Source organism: Sceloporus occidentalis, unplaced genomic scaffold (genome assembly GCF_023333645.1).
Source record: "Sceloporus occidentalis isolate IW3139 unplaced genomic scaffold, rSceOcc1.0.p SCAF_2, whole genome shotgun sequence".
In the NCBI taxonomy this organism is placed as follows: Eukaryota; Metazoa; Chordata; class Lepidosauria; order Squamata; family Phrynosomatidae; genus Sceloporus; species Sceloporus occidentalis.
The window spans coordinates 271074788-271095914 of NW_028316982.1; the positions used below are offsets into that span (position 1 = coordinate 271074788).

Genomic DNA, 21127 nt, shown 5'->3' on the forward strand with positions numbered 1-21127 from the left:
GTATTGTTGTTAAGCGTAAGCATGTTCAATTGGTTTGCTATAGTGTTTCAGATATGTAGTAGAATTATATGAATATCAGATTTGTATTTTCTTTTAAATTATTATTTACAAAAGATAAAACACAATTAAATCACCACTTTGCATTCCAGACCCACCCACCCCACGTATGGGGGGAAATGCATATGCTCAAACCTCATTTGTTTTAATGGGGAAGCATTCCTGTGTGTGGCGCGGTGCATGTGCCACAGGCATGCTTGCCATTATATTTCCGGCAGCTTGACCTTCTGCATAGGGTTAAAGCTTCATATAGCGCTACCGGATATGATGTGGGCGCACTGTATTCCAGACTAGGCCTGCCCAAGATATTACTCAGGGGCCGCATGCATCCCACCAAACAATTTCCAGCAGCCCATGAAGAAGTGGGACAACTTTCTGTGGGATGTGCGGTAGCTGGCTGCTAATGGCCAGACAACAGAAAATCAAAGTTGGAAGAGACCACAAGGACCATCCAGTCCAACCCCCTTCTGCCATGCAGGAACTCTCAATCAATATCTCAAGTAAGGTTCACAAGTCTCCTCTACAGTCCAGCCTTACTCCCAAGCGCTCTTTCACCATCCTTCCAATGTCAATGCTGCTAAAAATAACTTCCATTTAAATGGAGGATGAAGAGGGAGAAAAAGAGCTAGATAAGCATTAAAAAACCCTTGTAAAAGGAACTTTGCTGTCAGAGGCCTTGCATTTTAAAAACTCCCCAATTAAAAAAGCCATTTATAGTAGTGCACTTTAAAAGGAAATATCACATGTGCCAATGTGAGAAGTAGGCATATTTTAATTCATTGTTCCTTTTATTGTGATATTTGAAGCATTTTAATCACTCTTATTCCCCCCAAAAATCCCTGGTAAATCATATGGACACTATCTTTTTTCCTCCTTTCCAATCAAAATTCCCAAGGTACAAATAAAGTGTCCGCTTCTATGCAACCACTCATGCCTGCGGTAGGCACTTGATAACTAGGTAACCATCAACCCTAACCAGGGAACACTTGGAAGACATTTTGAGAACATCCATTTCCAACATGATTTCGGAGTACGATAAACTGACTGGTGACAAGAAGTGTAATGCGACCCATTAGCGAAATGTTGCAAATAATAAGAAAACCTTTTAAATGTATTAAAACTTGCACCATGTAGCGAAGTAATTTTTTAAACATTAATGCGATTTCATGATAAGTAAAAAAAAAATAAGTGTGATTTATTAATATTAGTATATTAATCGAAATTTCCCTTTTTTATAATATGGTGGGTTTTTTTTTTTTTTTTGCAAAATAGTTCAATCATTAAGTGAGCCGCTAAAAACCTATCTGTGGCCCAAAGAACTTGAGCCTATCTTAGTTTTGGCCCTTGCCTACTTCCAAGTTGTGCAGGTCTGTTCCAGACTAACATGGCTTTTCTCTGAATGGGGCATTGCAGACAGACTGTGGCATTGAAAGAGATTTGGGCAGGGAGATATTTCAGTGCATTCATAGAATCATAGAGTTGGAAGAGACCCCAAGGGCCATCCAATCCAACCCTTTTCTGCCATGCAGGAAATCTAAATCAAAGCATCCCTGACAGATGGCCATCAAGCCTCTATTTGAAGATTCCAGTCCTGCAACTCTACAATAGTCCTGTATGATTTCAAGTTTAAATAAGATCTTCTTAACTTCACTTCAGGTGCTGTGTACTAAGGATGTAGCCCAAGTAGCGATGGAGGATTCTCCTTTTGCTGCCGAGAGGGAATGAACAGGTATGAACCAAGGAAAACAGGTTTGCTTGATGTCATTTGCTTGTATTGTACTTAATGGCGTTTTAAAATATTATTTACAGTACTTCGGATGCTGAGTTCCATAAAGCTGTGGCAGTAGTACTCATTGTTTTTGTTATAGTGTGCCTTCAAGTCGTTTCTGACTTATGGCAACCCCAAGGTTCTTTCTTGGCAAGTTTCTTCGGAGGGGATATGTTTGCCTTAGGTGGTCATAAGTTGGAAACGACTTGAAGGCACACAATAACAACAACAACAAACTCACCACAAGGCTGGTTATTCATCTACCTGACACACACCTTAAAAATGCATGCAGACTTAAAACAGAAGTGTCTGAGCAAACTTTATTCAAACATATGTTACTGGAGAGAGGTGTGATGCTTTACAGGTTATATTTACCCTTCAGGTCATAGAGGCTGGCTAGCATCCCAAAGCCAGTTGCCTTAAGAGCGGAAGTCTTGTTCTGAGTGGTGTAAAACCTGGTTCAAAGTGACAAATCCACATTAGCAATCCTATTTTTTTTTAAAAAAAACAGTTCCCTTTGTTACATACCACAAAAGAACATGTTCACATTCTATGAAAAACTACAGTGGCTGAGTTTCTGTCCATTGTGCAGCTTTTTAAAAAGGCAAGAGAACACAGAATGGAAAGCTGTATTGTCAGAATAGGGAACAGAACAAGGAGAATCCAAGCTTGGTCCTAATCCAGTGTTAAAATAGGCAAGACCATTTTTTTCTACAAAAAAAGTCCAAAAATTATGGCAATTCAAGGCTAGAGAGGCACATGGGAATATGTTCTAGGGACAGAGAAACTCAGGCACTTTACAGACTGCCCAAAAGGGTGGTCTGCCGGCACCCTCATTTGCTGCGCGGAGGAGCCTCAGTGGCCAAACCGCGCAACTCCTCCGCGCAGTAAAAAGAAGCCACAAAAAGTGGCTTCTTTTTGCGACGTGGTAATGATGCCGCAAGGCGCCAATGGCGCACTTGCAGCATCATTTCCACACTACGACGTGCGGACGCTAAACGTCCACTATGTCAAAATGGCGGCGCCCATGTAGAATGGGCACCGCCATTTTGTACATGCTTGGCACGTACTAGGGTTGGGGGTGTCCGGAAAGGACGCCCCTTCCTAACCCTAGTACGTGCTGAGCACGTACTTTTTGGCGGTCTGGAACCCGCCTCAGATTCTCTGTAACTTCTGCAAATAGAGATGGCTGCAAGCTTCTTGTGCTCTTATCTCCAATCAGTGAATGGAGAGAAGAAGCTATTTTGCATGGAACAGAGCAGCAGTGACAACTAATGGCTTCCATGTTGGTTGTGACTGTGTGTGTGAATACACTCCAGATCTGAATTTTAAAGTTGTGGCATAGTGGTTTGAGTGTTGACTGTGACTCTGGAGACCCAGCTTAGCCATGAAACTCACTGGATGACATTTGGGCAAGTCACATTCTCTCAGCCTCTGGGGAAGGCAATGGCAAATCTCCTCTGAACAAATCTTACCAGGAAAATCCCATGATAGGGTCTCCATAAGTTGGAAATGACTTGAAGATACACGAGAACCACAACAAAGGTGCTGGTATGTTATTCAGTATAATTTTATGGTGCAAGTAGGCCCCTTGACAACACTTTTTGTTGTGTTGTTGTTGCTGAAGCAATTACACATATGGGCACACATAAGAAGAGCATAGCTTTCTGTTCCCACGAAAGGAAAACAGATAATAAAGGTAACCCATGAACAGTAAATGATCACTGTAGTACCCTCCTGTTCATATTTCCCCACAAACTGGGGTACAGAGGCATTGGTGTACCAGAATATATTTGCCTCTGGTACTGGACTAATCTATAGCCAACATGACTAGTCTCCACTGGCAGTCATTCGCACTGGTGGCCATGGGTAACCACTTGTGTAAGTCAATGCCACACCATAACTACATGTTATGTGCATGAGTATTTTTAATGGACACCATTTGAATGTTGGTCCTGATCCTGGGATGGTAACTATCCTTGAGTGTTTTTTGTGGATTTTTTGGACCCTGAGGCCATGTTCTAGATAACAGCCTCATAGACTCCAAAGTCCACAAAAAACTATAGATGCCAGCCGTGAAAGCCTTCGACTTCATATCCTTGAGTGGTTTAAGGCTGATGTACTTCTGAGGGGGGATCAGTCCAAGAGCAGGCTTCCCTCACATTCCTCAGGAGTTCGGCATCAGAGAACAATTGGAAGGCGATCTGTTCACAGGATGAGGATACCCCACACTCAAACAAGCAACCAAAGAGCATGGACTTCCCTTCTGTACACACAGCCAGGTCTGAGTAGCCACTGGGCCCTTCATTCAGCACCCATGGGGCTTTCCAGGAGCCTTTCTCCAATGGAGACATATTCAAGTAGATGCCCAGGTCCACACGTTTGTGTCTACTTGTGGGGTGGGAGAAAACCAACCATGACTGGGTGCTCTTGATGGGTGAGGAATGAGCACCCAACTGTTGAAGTGATTCATCCGTTTCTTCCTTTTGGCCAAGGTCCGAGGGCATGACCGGTTGGGCAAAACTCACCACGCTTCCTTGGCATCCCTTGGGTGGTTCACACAACTCCCGGCACAGAAGGGATTCCTCAAACTGGTGGCCGCAGTCCTTGCTGAAGGCTTCGGCTCGGCATTGCTCCCGACACGGATTGCGGGCATTGATATACAGTGTTGATATATTGTCCTCAGAGGTCACCTCAGCAACTTGGCACTCGGTCGTCCGCATGTTCTCCAGGAGGTTGCCCCGGGTCCAGCTCTGCCCGCTGTCATCACTGTACAAAGTGAAGCAATGGGGTTTGGTGTAGCAAAGGGAGAAACACCAGATGCAGGGCTTGTGGATGTAGTAGACGTAGGCTGGGACCACTAAGCGCCCGGAGCTCAGCTGTACTCCATGGCCCGGCCCAACGGCAAAGGTGGCCCAGTTTTTCAAGTCACCCTCCATCGCTTTCTCTGTCAGGTCAGTGGCTTGGCTCCAGTTGTGGCCACCATCTTGGCTCGAGATGTAACACAACCTGGCGGCGTTTCTCCCTGTTAGGATCTGGTGTTTTGCCGTGACGTGGTCTCGCACACAGATGAAGAACAGGAAAACGGTGCCGCTCTTCTCCTCATAGACTGGGCAAGGGTTCATGGTGCGGTATTTGGGCAAAGTGGCTGCCAACAGAGACTCCTGAGGACCCCACTGGCACCGGAGAGAGAAAAGGATCAAAAGGGTGAATTTTTTTTAAAATGTACAAATATTGCTTTCACTCTTTTTGAATGTAAACAGACATTTGAAATATAAAACACTAATCAGTTTTTTTATAGCAGCAACCAGGGTTGAAATTGCTAAACATTGAGAAACTGGTAATTTCTCCCCAGAAAACTGGTGCTGTTGTGTATGGGATATACCATTAATGGAAAAGTTGGTTGCAAGATCAAAAGTTTTACAAAACGAGACATTTCATAAATCTTTCAAAGAGATCTGGTTCCCTTTCCTGGACTGTGGACTTTATCACGCAGAGAAATTGTGAGAAAATCAGGGGTTTAAATAGTGATTATCCCGTGAAAATTGCTCAATTACAAGTAAGATTTTCATACGACGTCACGATTAAAACATCATTATCCCAGGAATAACCAGGGAATAACCAGCAACAAAACATTCATGGGGAAATCCTGGCAATGTTTCTCCTTGTGGACTACAATTCCCAGAATTTCCTGGCCACTATGGCTACTAGATCATTGTTTCCCACATGGTAGACAGCCTATTTATCAGTAAAACATCCCCCCTTTGAACTACAGCTCCCAGAATCTCCCAGAAGCACCCATAAGTAGCAGAGTCATTACTTCCCACATGGCAGAGGGCATATTGGTCAGAGCTTGAGAAAAATTGCCTCTTTTTGTCTACAGCTCCCAGAATCCCCCAGCCACCATGGCTAGGAGGGACATTGCTCTCCACATGGCAGAGGTCATATTTATCCGTTAGGAAAAAGTAATCCTTTTGGATTACAGCTGCCAGAATCTCCCAGCCACCATGGCTAGTAGGCCATTGCTCACCACATGCCAGATGACATATTTATCAGAGCTTTGGAAAATTACCTGTTTTTACTACAGCTCCCAGAATCCCCCAAATAACCATGGTGGCTGTGGGATTCTAGAATTTGTAGTCTAAAAAAAAGGTAGCCCATCCAAGGTCTGATCCATGCACAGTGAATATCTAAACAGATATTAAACCTGCTTAAGTGTCATATAGTTGCATCAAGATTACCTTTTGGCCCAGATGCTGCTGCTGCTGCTGCTGCTGCTGATTTAGACTGTGTTGTTATCACATCTTGATACCTGCCATGTCTCCATCCCAGGAGATCCTGGGATTTTTAGTTTGGCGAGGAATCACTTGGGAGTTCTTTGCTAGAGAACTCCCTTATACTGTAGTTCAAAGGAATGGACTACAAATCCCTAGTCCATTGACAAACTACAAACTCCAAGATTGTGTATAATGGAGCCACGGGAGTTAAAAGTAGTATCAAACTGCTATAATTGTGTAACATGGATGCTCTCTAATTGAGTCAAGGTGAAAAAATGGCTCTGTTTTAATTTCATGGTCACATTTATCAGCTATCATAGAACTGAAGAGTTGGACGGTACCCCAAGGGCCAACTAGGGTGCTCTGGGTCCCAGTTCTGGGGGAAAAGTGGGATACAAATTAATATCATCATCATCATCATCATCATCATCATCATCATCATCATCATCTTCCAACCCTCTATCATCATTCAGGAATGTACAACTACAGCACTCCTGAGGGATGTCCATAAAAACCTTGCCTAAAGACCTCCAACATGGAGACTCCATCACCTTCCAAGACAGTCTATTCCATTGTTCAACGGCTTTTACAGTCAAGAAGTTGCTGTTGTTGTTATTATTTTTATTCTTATTATAAAGTTTTATTTATATAGCGCTGTAAATTTACACAGAGCTGTACATACAATAAATTAAAATAGATAAAATAAGCCTGCCGTTCACATTCTTCTTGAATGTTTAGAGGGTATCTCTTTTCTTGTAATTCTAATGCACTGGTTCATGTTCTAGCCTCTAGAACAGCAGAAACAAAGCTTGCTCCATCTTCTGCATGGCATCCCATGGAGCCTAGCTGGCAAACTGCTAACATGTTCTTTCCATTCCTTCTGTTCTAGCCTGGAAGGATCCAATATTTTAAAGGTGAACAAGATACAGAGGGACCTTCATGGATATTCTTGGAGGCAATGGACTGAAATACATCCCAGCGGTGCCACAAAACAATGAAGAAAATGGAAGTTGAATCGCACTTGTCCAGCATTTGACACTACTTCATTCTGACATAAGTTGCCCCATTTGGGGCTGTTGGTAATTATCATTTTATTGGGAAAGTTCAGATACAAACTAATGATCGTAAAAGATATTGTGCTTCGATGTTTCTAAAGTAGCTCCAAGGCTCTGAAACCTAGGCCCTGTAAAATAACCCACTTGTGGTTCACATTCATGAATGAATTGGTTCAAAATGGACCCGCCCCAGCCGGCTGAAGGGCAAATTCAAATCGATTCCAAACCACATCTGGTTCACACTTGTACAGAATCGATTTATCCAAAAAGACGCGGAAAACATCAGCGTCAAAAAGACATGGGTTAAATGTGTCTAGCGCGTGGCCTCCCTCATCAAGTCGCTTCAGCAATTTGATTTAAGTGGGAACCAGGGTCATTTGAACGAGTTCAAACCAATTTGCAATCTGATGTAAAAGATAGTGGGAATCAAGCCCAGGAAAGTAAGAACCCCCAGTTTCCATAAGCCACTGTGCAAGACTAGGGTCCCATTCACACAATACAGTTATAGCATTTTTTATTCCACTTTAACTGCAATGCCTGCATCTAATAAGATCCTGGGGTTTGTAGTTTCGGGAAACATAGGAGGGTCCTAAATGGTAAGTCCCAGTATTTTATGGGATGCTGTCATGGCAGCTGAAGAGGAATTTGTTGTTGTTGTTGCTGTGTGCTTACAAGTCAATTCTGATTTATAGCAACCCTATGGTGAACCTATTGTGGCAATATTTGTTCAGAGGGGTTTACCATTGCTTTCCTCTGAGGCTCAGAGGGTGAGATTTGTGCAAGGTCTCCCAGTGAGTTTCCATGGCCAAGGGAGGATTCAAACTCTGATCTCCTGGAGACTTCACCCAACACTCAAACCACTACACTATGCCGCTTCACTTCTGGCAACCCTATCCTACAGACCAGATTCCTTCGAAGGAGGTTGGGCATTGCCTTCCTCTGAGGCTGAGAGAGTATGACTTGTTCAAAGTCACCCATTGGGGTTTCTATGGCCAAGCAAAGATTCAAAACCTGGTCTCCTGGAGTCCTAGTCCATCATTCAAACCACAACACCACACATTGACTGTCTAAAGAAGAATACAGTACCATAATCCTATAGTGTGAGGGCCAACATGGTGTGAATTGTTTTAATATGTGTATACCTTGTCTTTTTAAAATGTTTACATGACCTTTTAAACTGATGTGTATTTTAACTGATGTGTTTTAAATGATGTGGTGTGTCTGTTAATTGCTGCTGTCCCTGCCTCAATCCTATTATTATTATTATTATTATTATTATTATTATTATTATTTTGAGCATTGGGTGAAGACACTGGGGACTAGGGTTCAAATCCTTGCTCAGCCAGGGAAACCCTTCAGCAAGTCAAACTCTTTCAGTCTCAGAGAAAGGTAAATGCAAGCCCCGTCTGAACAAAGAAAACTCTGAGACAGGTTTGCCTTAGGGTCATTGTAAGTTGGAAAGAACTAGAAGACAAACAACAACAAGAACAACAAGAACTGCTGTGTAGTATGAATGGGCCCTAAGCGTTTGGTAAGGTCCTTACCAATGGGTGAAAAGTTGGTTGGGAGCTTTCAGGAGTTGTAGTCCAAAGAAAAAGTAACTTTCCTAACATCTGGTGTAATGAACTCAAAGGAAAGCAGGAACAACGCAGCAACTTCTGCCCCTAAGTGTTATTTGTATTTATTTATTAGTAAAATATTTATATCCTGCTTATCTTACAAGATCTGAGTGCAGTGTGGAACAGCAAAACAACATTAAACAACTGAAAAATAAAACAGTTTTTAAATGATTTTAAAAAATATATATATTCATATTTACAGTATGACTCCTGTATCCATTTCCATGGTTTTACCATGGATCAGTGAAACCGTGAATAATGGTGAATGCTGTATTCCCATCAGAAATTGACCATAGAATTGCTCTGGAGGACCTCCAGAAGTAGACCATGGAGTCAGACTGGAGGACCTCCAGATGCCTCGAGAGACCATTTTTCTAGACACAGGTAAGTGAAACCCATAGAGATCAATCCTGCAGATATGGGTTTTGCTCTGTATTTAAATATTTCACCACAATTGTTACCTGGACAGAGGTTCCTTCCTTCTTCCCTCGCCTCATCACCAGGAACTTGGCGTCTTCGTCTCTGGGCGAGGAGCGTTCCTCCGCAAAGGCCAGGAAGGTGGCCTCATAGGGCAGATAGAGCAAGGCTGGGATGCGGTAGGTGAGTCCCCCTCGTTGCTTCTGGCTGAAAAGGGTCACCTTCCCGGAGCCAGATGGAGCCTCCGCCATGTTTTCTGGACACACAGAAATATTCTGGAAAGGTAAAAACAAAGGGAAGGCACATTTATCCAAACCACAGTAATTTGTTGCTTTGAACAGCAGCTGAAGGTAAAACACTCTTAACCTGAAAAGCATGGCCAGTATTCTGTATCAGCTACTTAGTTAAGTATTCATTGCTGTGTTCCTTCAAACCATTTCTGACTTATGGTGACCCTAAGGCAACTCTATCATGGGTAGGTAGGTAGTCCAATGTTCAAACCACGACATCACACTGATTCTTGCATGATTCCTAATTCTGTACTAGATAGTATTGGCTACTCTTAAGTTACTGGCAAAGTGGTATAGTGGTTTGAGAGTAGGTCTTGATCTGGGTTCAATCATCTTATCAAATTTTACCCATGTCATCAGACCAAATTTTCACTTTAACCATATTAGACTATGTAGTAGTACATTTAGGCTGTGCCTACAATACATGTAGGCTGTGCATATGATACTGGTATTTAAAAATATAACTTAAAGCTATAATTTTGCTAGTTGTTTATGTTGCCATATTACACTCAGTGATATGGCATTACATGCAGTGACATACAGGGATTACAATTACAGCCCCCGTTTTTGCAGGGGATCCGTTCTGGACCACTCCCTCATGAAAACAAAGACTCGCTGACATCCAAGCCCATAGCCTTGAATGGGGCGCTGCAGGGAGCACCCCATTGATAATAACGGAGGTCACCCCTCCATGAATATTCAAGACCACGGACCTCAAGTCAGTGAGAAAGGAGGGGTGACTGTACAATTTACGAGTAATATTAGTACAAAACCCATTACTAAGGCGTGTGTATGGTGTGGTATAGGAAGTCAATGTGGGGGTGATACCATGAGTTACTGCACTGGGTCATACCAATCCTAGCAACACCACTGGCTGCACCCACACAATTGTAAATTGATTACCACGCAATTACCAGACAATTGGAAATTGATAACTCCCCGAAGAGGACGCTGCTGTTTGCCCTCCTCCACCTGGGCAGGAGCGGCCCAAGGGACTTTGCCGCCGCCGCCGCGGCGTTTCTCCAGGGGGTGGGGCCGGTGGGAGCGGCCCCTACAAAAGCCGGCCCACCGGCTCTCCCCGAAGAGGACGCTGCTGTTTGCCCTCCTCCACCTGGGCAGGAGCGGCCCTAGGGACTTTGCCGCCGCCGCCGCGGCGTTTCTCCAGGGGGTGGGGCCGGTGGGAGCGGCCCCTACAAAAGCCGGCCCACCGGCTCTCCCCGAAGAGGACGCTGCTGTTTGCCCTCCTCCACCTGGGCAGGAGCGGCCCTAGGGACTTTGCCGCCGCCGCCGCGGCGTTTCTCCAGGGGGTGGGGCCGGTGGGAGCGGCCCCTACAAAAGCCGGCCCACCGGCTCTCCCCGAAGAGGACGCTGCTGTTTGCCCTCCTCCACCTGGGCAGGAGCGGCCCTAGGGACTTTGCCGCCGCCGCCGCGGCGTTTCTCCAGGGGGTGGGGCCGGTGGGAGCGGCCCCTACAAAAGCCGGCCCACCGGCTCTCCCCGAAGAGGACGCTGCTGTTTGCCCTCCTCCACCTGGGCAGGAGCGGCCCTAGGGACTTTGCCGCCGCCGCCGCGGCGTTTCTCCAGGGGGTGGGGCCGGTGGGAGCGGCCCCTACAAAAGCCGGCCCACCGGCTCTCCCCGAAGAGGACGCTGCTGTTTGCCCTCCTCCACCTGGGCAGGAGCGGCCCAAGGGACTTTGCCGCCGCCGCCGCGGCGTTTCTCCAGGGGGTGGGGCCGGTGGGAGCGGCCCCTACAAAAGCCGGCCCACCGGCTCTCCCCGAAGAGGACGCTGCTGTTTGCCCTCCTCCACCTGGGCAGGAGCGGCCCAAGGGACTTTGCCGCCGCCGCCGCGGCGTTTCTCCAGGGGGTGGGGCCGGTGGGAGCGGCCCCTACAAAAGCCGGCCCACCGGCTCTCCCCGAAGAGGACGCTGCTGTTTGCCCTCCTCCACCTGGGCAGGAGCGGCCCAAGGGACTTTGCCGCCGCCGCCGCGGCGTTTCTCCAGGGGGTGGGGCCGGTGGGAGCGGCCCCTACAAAAGCCGGCCCACCGGCTCTCCCCGAAGAGGACGCTGCTGTTTGCCCTTCTCCACCTGGGCAGGAGCGGCCCAAGGGACTTTGCCGCCGCCGCCGCGGCGTTTCTCCAGGGGGTGGGGCCGGTGGGAGCGGCCCCTACAAAAGCCGGCCCACCGGCTCTCCCCGAAGAGGACGCTGCTGTTTGCCCTCCTCCACCTGGGCAGGAGCGGCCCTAGGGACTTTGCCGCCGCCGCCGCGGCGTTTCTCCAGGGGGTGGGGCCGGTGGGAGCGGCCCCTACAAAAGCCGGCCCACCGGCTCTCCCCGAAGAGGACGCTGCTGTTTGCCCTCCTCCACCTGGGCAGGAGCGGCCCTAGGGACTTTGCCGCCGCCGCCGCGGCGTTTCTCCAGGGGGTGGGGCCGGTGGGAGCGGCCCCTACAAAAGCCGGCCCACCGGCTCTCCCCGAAGAGGACGCTGCTGTTTGCCCTCCTCCACCTGGGCAGGAGCGGCCCAAGGGACTTTGCCGCCGCCGCCGCGGCGTTTCTCCAGGGGGTGGGGCCGGTGGGAGCGGCCCCTACAAAAGCCGGCCCACCGGCTCTCCCCGAAGAGGACGCTGCTGTTTGCCCTCCTCCACCTGGGCAGGAGCGGCCCAAGGGACTTTTTTTTTGGAGGGAGGGAGATTGAGAATAGTTTTTTTTTTTTTTTTTTTTTTTTTTTGGTATTATTGGGGATAGATGGGGCTACGCCCTGTTTCTGCAGCTGTATATTATCAAATTGTATTTTTAGATTGTTTCTGTAGTTGATTGTATATGAACAGCCATAGGAGGGTGGGGGAGGGATAGAGATGCGGGGGATGCCTGGGTCGGGGACAACACCTTGGTGGGCGGAGCCCCTATTGAGGTTGTGCGGGGCAGGGGGAGGTATGGCGGTGGGAGAAGGGACTTCCGTTTCAGGGGAAGACGGGATAGATGCGTTATACCTATCTCGCCTTCCTGTCCCCCTCCCAACCTGAAGGACCTGAGGGTCATTCCAGCCGTGCCACAAACCCTGTCGCTGCTCCTGTGCAACGCCAGGTCTATTAATAACAAGACCCACATCCTCCATGACCTCTTGGAGGACTCTAAGTGTGACCTGGCTTGCATTACCGAGACCTGGCTGGGGCCTGAAGGGGATGCTGTGTGGGCTCAGGCCCTGCCTGTCGGGTTCTCGGTGAAGGACCAGCGTAGGTTAGGTGGGCGGGGGGGTGTGTGGCCTTGGTACATAGGAACACCGTGTCCCTCACCAGGAACCACCTCCGACAGACCACCTATATCGAGTGTATTTACCTGACCCTAAAGGCTAGGGACAGTCTAGGGATTCTGTTGGTGTACCGGCCACCCCGTGCATTAGTGGACTCCCTTAACGAGCTGACACAGCTGGTTGCTGAGCTGATGTTGGAGACGCCCAGGCTTCTTGTCCTGGGTGACTTCAACATCTCCCTCACGGCCAGCTCTGTTCCATCTGGTGCGGCTCGGGAATTCATGGAGACCATGGCGGCCATGGGCCTGTCTCAGCTGATACAGGGTCCCACGCATTGTGCGGGTAATACTCTCGATTTGGTCTTCTGTTCGGAGGCGGAAAATCCGTGGGTGGAAATAGCTGATATTTCCCCCTTGTCATGGACGGATCATTTCCTGGTAGAGGTGATAATCAAGGCTTCTACCCAGATCCCCCCTGGGGGTGGTGGACCGGTTAGGATGGTCCACCCTCGAAGGCTGATGGAACCTGAGAGGTTCCAAGAAGCCTTAGAGGGGTTCACGGCTGGAAATGACGACGACTCTGTTGATGCCCTTACTGGCATCTGGAATGCCGGTCTTTCTGGGGCTATACACAGAATCGCTCCCAAGCGCCCTCTCAGACCCGCTTCCAAACGCAAGCCCTGGTACACAGAAGATCTCCGGGCAAAGAAGCGGGCTCTGCGACGGCTAGAGTACCGTTGGCGGAAACACCTTCGCTTAAGCGACAAGACTCTCCTAGACCGACTGTTAGAGGACTATGGAGAGGCAATACGAGCAACAAAGAATTCGTTCTATGGTGCTCGCATTGCGTCCGCGGAGTCACGTCCAGCAGAGTTGTTCAGGGTGGTCAGGGAGCTAACTCAACTCCCTCCTGCCCTGAACCAGATCCTTGAACCTTCTAAGGCCTGCTGTGACTTGTTCAATGACTTTTTCGTGGATAAAACTTCTCGTATAAGTGAAGGTCTGAACGCCGACATTATGGCAGAACCTAGGGTAGAAGTGTCCGGAGCCTCCGTAGACTGTATTATTCTGGATCAGTTCGAGTCGGTGAGTACCGAGGATGTGGACAAGATCCTCGGAAGTGTTCGGAAAACAACCTGCTCTCTTGATCCCTGTCCCTCATGGTTAGCGGCCCAGGGGGGACCGGCGGTGACACTCTTGTTACGCCGGATAATAAATACATCTTTCAGGGATGGGCGATTTCCATCGGATCTTAAATTGGCCATAGTAAGACCGATCCTAAAAAAGCCCTCCCTTGACCCCCTGGTTCATAATAATTATCGGCCGGTGTCGCTGCTACCATTCTTGGGGAAGGTGATTGAGAGGGCGGTTGCGATTCAGCTTCAGGCGGTCTTGGATGAAACGGATTATCTGGACCCATTTCAAACTGGCTTCCGGGCGGGTCATGGGGTTGAGACGGCCATGGTCGCCTTGGTCGATGATCTCCGTCTGGGCATTGACAGGGGAAGCGTGTCCCTGTTGGTGCTCTTGGACATCTCAGCGGCTTTCGATACCATAGACCATGGTATCCTTCTGGGGCGCCTGGCTGAGGTGGGAATCGGGGGCACTGCGCTCCAGTGGTTCCGTTCCTACCTCTCTGGGAGGTCCCAGATGGTGCAGCTGGGGGACGTGTGCTCCAGTGAGCGGGCCCTCAAAACTGGGGTCCCTCAAGGAGCCATTCTGTCCCCCATGCTATTTAACATTTACATGAAACCGCTGGGAGAGATCATCCGGAAACATGGGGCGCGGGGTTATCAGTACGCTGATGACACCCAAATTATTTTCTCTATGTCTCCGACTGATGCAGTGACCGGGGATGGCGTCTCCCCCCTCGTGGCCTGTCTGGAGTCAGTAATGGGCTGGATGAGGGAAAACCGACTCAAACTTAATCCAGAGAAGACGGAGGTACTAGTGATAGGTTCCCCTGGTCCAGGAATGACGGTGGTTCCACCTGTCCTGAATGGGGTCACGCTCCCCGTGAAGGACTCCGTGCGCAGTCTGGGGGTGCTTCTTGACTCTTCCCTTCACCTGACTGCTCAGGTGAATGCGACAGTCAAGAGCACCTGTTATCAGCTTCGGCTGATTCGCCAGCTGCGCCCATACCTGGCCCAGAGGGACCTTGAAACTGTTGTACACGCTCTGGTAACTTCGAGACTGGATTTCTGTAATGTACTCTACATGGGGCAACCCTTATATCTAACTCGGAAGCTGCAATTGGTGCAGAACATGGCAGCACGGCTGGTCACTGGCGCTCCCAGGACCAGCCATATAACACCCGTGCTTAAAGATCTCCATTGGCTGCCCATTCGCTTCCGAGCACAATATAAGGCGTTGGTTATTACCTATAAAGCCCTAAATGGCTTGGGTCCAGGATTCCTGAAGGACCGCCTCTCCCCGTACATTCCGCCTCGCACCCTCAGAACATCCGGGCAGCAACTCCTGAAGGTGCCTGGGGCTAGGTTGGCTGCTACGGCCAGAAGATCTTTTTCCACAGCTGCCCCAGCCCTCTGGAACACGCTGCCCACGGAGCTCCGCTCATCCACCACCCTGGCCCAATTTAGGAAGGGTCTAAAAACCTTCCTATTTAATCAGGCATTCCCCGACTAAAACATCCTGTGGGCCTCCCTCCTCTCTCGTGGCCGTGAGGATGGGCTAAGGGGGTTTTTATTGATTAATATTATTGTGCTTGTTTTTAATTCTGTATTCTGTCTGCGCTTCGGTGCATTTTGTCAGCCGCCCTGATCATTCGGAAGGGCGGGGTATAAATAAAAATTTTATTTTATTATTTATTATTTAACAGATTGCCAATGCATCTTATCACACTACTGTTCCATTTACATGTCAGATATCCAGCATTAAGTAAGGAGGCTTGCTTTTATTGAAAGTGGTGGTGCTGGTGCAGAAAAACCTCTTTAAATCCCCCATTCCCTTGTCAATTGAATGACTGCCTCCTTGTGAGTAAGGAGGCTTGCTTTCATTGAGAGTGGGAGTGTGTGTGCAGAGAAACCTTTTTAAATCCCCTTCTCTGTGAATTACCCCAGAATGGCCTATGGCACTTATACTTCAATAGAATCATAGAATCATAGAGTTGGAAAAGACCGCAAGGGCCATCCAGTCCAACCCCCTGCCATGCAGGAAATCCAGATCAAAGCATCCCCGACAGATGGCCATCCAGCCTCCGTTTGAAGACCTCCAAGGAGGGAGACTCCGCTACACTCCTAGGAAGTGTGTTCCACTGTCGAACAGCCCTTACTGTCAGGAAATTCCTCCTAATGTTGAGGTGGAATCTCTTTTCCTGCAGCTTGCATCCATTGTTCCGGGTCCTATTCTCTGGAGCAGCAGAAAACAAGCTTGCTCCCTCCTCAATATGACATCCCTTCAAGTATTTAAATAGGGCTATCATATCACCTCTTAACCTTCTCTTCTCCAGGCTAAACATCCCTAGCTCCCTGAGTCGTTCCTCGTAGGGCAAGGTTTCCAGACCTTTCACCATTTTAGTCGCACAAGTTAAACGTGTAACTGACAGCTATTCGTGGAATTTTCCCATTCATTAAATGTTGCGGCAGAATAGTTACTGCCCAGCTACAAGGCTGTGCTATAGGATGCCGACATTAGAGTGAACATTGCGCTTCTATCCTGTTATTAAAACTAATAATCTCCTTTGTTCACTGAGGTATGCCTATACTTTCATGGCCACTACTACTATATCACTACTCCTCCTGTAGCTAATGCCTACTCCAGTGTAGTATAGTATGACCCCCGTATATGTGGGGAATACATTCCTAGACTTAGAGGCTGTACAGGCCAGCCATTAAAGCTGACCTGGGGGCAGAGTCAGGGTATGTGTCCACACGACGCATGCCCTGATTCTGTCCCAAGGCTGGTGTGGCACTGTGTGCCACACCACACACCGGGCGGTGTCACGGCACTCCTCTGGTGCTGGGTCTACATGATGCAGCACCAAAGGACTGCCGGAAAGTTGCAGCGCCGACAGCTATGACACCCTTTCCGTGGCACAGAAAGGACCCACTTTTTGCACCACGGAAAGGCAAGATTGAGACCATGGCGTGCTGTTGCTGCGGTCCCAATCTGGCACTAAAAGAGGTGGCTACAAGTCACCCCTTAGGGGCAGTCTGTACAGCTCCTCACTGCGCAAACATGAAACCATGGATAATAGTGAACCCTATTGAAATGAACGACCTTTGGCACAAGCATACCATAGACTTGCACTGGAGGGCCTAGAAATGCCTAGAGAGAACACCTCAGTAGGAATCTCTAGGTTTTCCAGTGTGTCAGTTTCTGGCAGAAGCATACAGTATCATGGAATCTCACTGGAGGACATAGAAATGCCTACAGAGAATAATAATAAAATAATATTTTATTTACTAGTATTATTTTATTTAATAATAAATAAAATAGAGAGATGACCTCTCTAGGATGTGCTAGGTCCTCCAGCACAACTGTATGGTCCTCTTTCAGCAGAAGCATGCCATATTCAAATTGGAGGATCTAGAAATGTTTCAAGATAACACCAGTCTAGGAATCTCTGGGTCCTCTAGTGTGACTCTGTGGTCAAAATCCGGTGAAAGCATACCATAGAATTGCACTGTATGACCTTAAAAATGCCTAGGGAGAACAGGTCCCCCCCCCCAGAAGCCAGGATGCTCAGAGCTGGAGAAAAAAAGTCTCAGAATCCCCTATTGCCAACACAACTAGAGCTTGGAGAAAATTCCCTTATTTTGAACTACAGTTCCCAGAATCCAGAATGGCTATTGGAGATCCTAGGACTTGTATGGCAGAAGAACCTTTTTGGCAAAACAATCTTTTGCAGTAATACATCTCCTTAATTTGCACTACAACTCCCAGGCTGCAACCATACTTCAGAATCAATGCAGATAGACAACACTTTAACTGCCTTGGCTCAGTGCTATTGGATTCTGCGATGTGTAGGTTTCTGAAATATTTGGCCTTTTCTGTCAGAAAGCTCTAGTGCTGCAACAAACTACAAACCCATTAAACCTTGGCAGTTTAAATGTTGTCAAACTGCACTATTACTGCAGTGCAGATGCTAGCCTGGGACTTGCTGTACTTTGTGCATTTTAGTTGGAACTTGCATCATGTATTTAGTGGACCCCATACCACCAGAGAATACTTTACTGAATAAATTACTGGAAAATAAAATATACTATTTTTTCTTCTCCAAATATGTCTAGGCAAAAGGCCCTCTTGTATCTCAGAAGCATTAGCATCATCTCTGGGGCAAGGAAATGGGTACCATTCTGCCTTCATCCTTGCATCCCTGCTCACCTTGCAGTCCCGGCAGCTAGCATCATCTTCAGACATCATTCCCTCAGTGGGTGGCAGCCCAAGCCTTCCTCTTCCTCCAAGCACCTCTGCAGTTGCTGAGGATGCAATCACGCATCAAGGTACCATCGCCTTCTGCACCAAAGATGCAATCGCACTCCAGTCTGTGTGGCCTGCCTTCAAGTCGCCTGTCGACTTCTTAGGGAGACCCCATGCATTTCTTAGTATTTTCTTAAGGAAAACTCAAGCGATAGTTTTGCCAGTTCCTTCTTCTGCAAAGAGCCTCTAGTACCTGGGATTCCTTGTCCCCCATCCAAGGACTAACTAAGGCTGACCCTGCTCAGCTTCCAAGATCAGACCTGGTGCCTTTAGGATATACCAGTGATGGTGAACCTTTTACAGACCGAGTGCCCAAACTGCAACCCAGACCTCACTTATTTATTGCAAAGTGCCACGTCCCTCTGGCTTTCTAGTAAGAAACTCTGGCAAACTGTGCTAGGGCTACAGCATGTGTGTCCACAGAGTGGGCTCAGAGTGCCACCTCTGGCACATGTGCCATAGGTTCGCCATCACTGGGATATACTCTGTACCTTCAAGCTGCACATTTCCTTGAGTTTTCTTAGGCATAGCATCCTCAGTGGTGCTTTTACCAGTTCCTTCCTCTGAAACAGAGCATCCAGGATCTGGTATTCTTTGCTAGTCCCCCATCCAAGGACTAACTAGGGCTGATCCTGTTTAGCTTCCAAAATCAGACAGGATTTGGTGCCTTTAGGGTATATGTACCTTTAAGTCTCGAATTTCCTAGGATTTTCTTAGGCAAGCATCCTCAGAGATGGTTTTGCCAGTTCCTTCTTCTGCAACAAAGCTTCCAGAATCTGGAATTCCTGGGTGGTCTCCCATGAAAAGACTCACCAGGGCTGACCCTACTTAGCTTCCAAGATCAGAAAGGACCTGGTGCCTTTTTCTGCAAGTGCAAAAAGATGGAGCTGGCTGGTGATGCTGAGAGGAGGAGAGGCCTTGCTCCTTCCTCCTCCGTTCTGCTGGACCGCCTCATCCTCTTGAATCCCACCTACTAGGCATCACTCCTCCCTCTGAGCAATTTTTCAAGGCGGGGCAAAGATGCTTTCCGAAAAGGAGTGTGCGTGTCTGTCTGTGTGTGAGATCTCACAAAAGATTTAAAGTCTAAATGTACCACCTTGAATCTTCAAATTTAAGTCTTTTCCAACAAAGATGCTGGCAAAAAAGGCAAGTACAAAACATAATCACACATGAGCAAAAACAGACTGATCTGTCTAAACATAGCATCGAGCCAAGGCACTTAAAGCGGTCTCAAACTGGATTATTTCTGCAGTGCGTTTTGGGCCAAATGTGTGTTTCTTGGCTCCAATATTTTCATTTTACCATGTCTCCATATTGATATATCTTCTTGCTTCTCTCTCTCTCTTTCCCCCGCTCAATTTATTTAATAATCCCTTACTTTCATTCTCATTTTTATATATCAAATCTTTTCTTATCCCAAACCTACAACCATAATTGAAATAGTCAATCGATGGTTCCCAATCTGTTTTAAAGGTATTCAGTGATTTCATTTTTTAACCAATTGAGTCAATTTGTCTGTCTTGATAAAATCATTTCACTTTAGAATCCACTCTTTAACATGATATATTAAATAATACAATAGCATCCCAAATCCACAAGACAGTGATACCTTTACTCAGCCAACCAAACCTGTAAGCTTGCAGATTCGTGCACAAAATGCATGAAGCAAGCTTTCATGGAATCCCAGAGATGGAAGGGACCCCTAAGGGCCATCCAGTCCACCTCCATTCTGTCATGCAGGAACACAGAGGTAGGCTGCTCCTGGACCTGGAGGTTCTGCATTGCTGTTGCCATAATCATAGAATCACAGAGATGGAACAGACCTCCAAGGGCTACCCAGTCTACCCTCCTTTGGCCATGCAGGAATGCACAATCCAAGCCCTCCCTGTGACAGATGGCCATCCAGCCTTTGTTGAAATACCTCCAACAAAGGAGACTCCACTGGCTTCTTCACCATGAAATTTTAAAGTGGCAGTTCTTCCTTGTTAAAAAATGTTGTTCTGATAAAAGATGAAATAGACAACTTTTGGTGTGTGATTTGTTGTTGGTGTTGTTGTGTGCCTTCAAGTTCTTTTCCCATGATAGGTTCAGCTTATGGCGAGCCCAACCAGAACTTATCATGGGGTTTTCTTGGCAACCAGCTTCTCGACATCCTTTCTGAATTATGGTGCCCAGAACTGGACACAGGATTATTCCAGGTGAGGTCTGACCAAAGCACATAGCTTCGCTTCCAAAAAACGAGCTGTTATATGGCATACCACAAGGTGTCATTCTATCTCCAACACTATTCAACATCCGCATGAAACCACTGGGAGAGATCATCTAGAGGCCTGGGGCAGGATGTTATCAGCATGATTATGACACCCAAATATACTTCTTCATGCCTTCCAAAAGAGCTTCAGCTAAGGACAGTGTGTCTCCTCTGAAAGAAGGCTTGGAAGAGGCAATGGATGAAGAAAAACAAATTGAAACTGAAAACAGACAAGACCAAAATACTTACTATTAAGGGTCATAACATGGGGCTGGAAGTGTGCCAGCCAGTTCTGGATGGGGGTCACACTACTCCTGAAAGACTGCCTTTGCAGTTTGGGATGCTGCTGGACCCATCCCTCCAAGTATCGGCTCAGATAGATGCGATGGTCAGAAGTACCTATCAACTTTGGCTGATACACCAACTGTGCCCCTTCCCAAAATCGGAGGACCTAAGGATGGTAGTGAATGCACCAGTAACATCAAGACTGGACACCTGCAATGTGCTCTACATTGGGCTACTTTTGTACCAAGTCCAGAAACTCCAACTGGTTCAGAAAATGGCAGCTAGATTACGGTACATCTAAGTGATCACTCCATGGCTGCCAATTAGTTTTCAGGCAAAGTACAAAGTGTTGGTTATTACCTTTAAAGTCCTACCTGGTTTGGTTCCAGGTGACCTACATGATTCTCTTATGCAGGACTGTG

At 47.5% G+C, this 21127-nt stretch overlaps 1 protein-coding gene across 1 annotated transcript; it reads right to left on the bottom strand.

The window, feature by feature from the left end:
- Positions 1-3398: 3398 nt before the first annotated feature.
- LOC149320172 (sialidase-3-like) lies at positions 3399-19090 on the bottom strand. The gene is made up of 3 exons (XM_089508284.1): positions 18074-19090; positions 9238-9468; positions 3399-5001 (listed from the first exon to the last, which is right to left on the bottom strand). Exons 1-3 carry the CDS (start codon positions 18110-18112, stop codon positions 3934-3936), a joined length of 1338 nt encoding a protein of 445 aa, XP_089364410.1. The 5' UTR covers positions 18113-19090; the 3' UTR covers positions 3399-3933.
- Positions 19091-21127: the final 2037 nt, after the last annotated feature.

Excerpts from the sequence above, each read along its gene's own strand:
- LOC149320172 (XM_089508284.1), bottom strand. The coding sequence starts at position 18,112 with ATGATGTCTGAAGATGATGCTAGCTGCCGGGACTGCAAG. Across the intron at positions 9,469-18,073 it reads CTAGCTGCCGGGACTGCAAG|AATATTTCTGTGTGTCCAGA; the intron begins GTGAGCAGGGAT and ends TTACCTTTCCAG. Across the intron at positions 5,002-9,237 it reads AGGAAGGAACCTCTGTCCAG|TGGGGTCCTCAGGAGTCTCT; the intron begins GTAACAATTGTG and ends CTCCGGTGCCAG.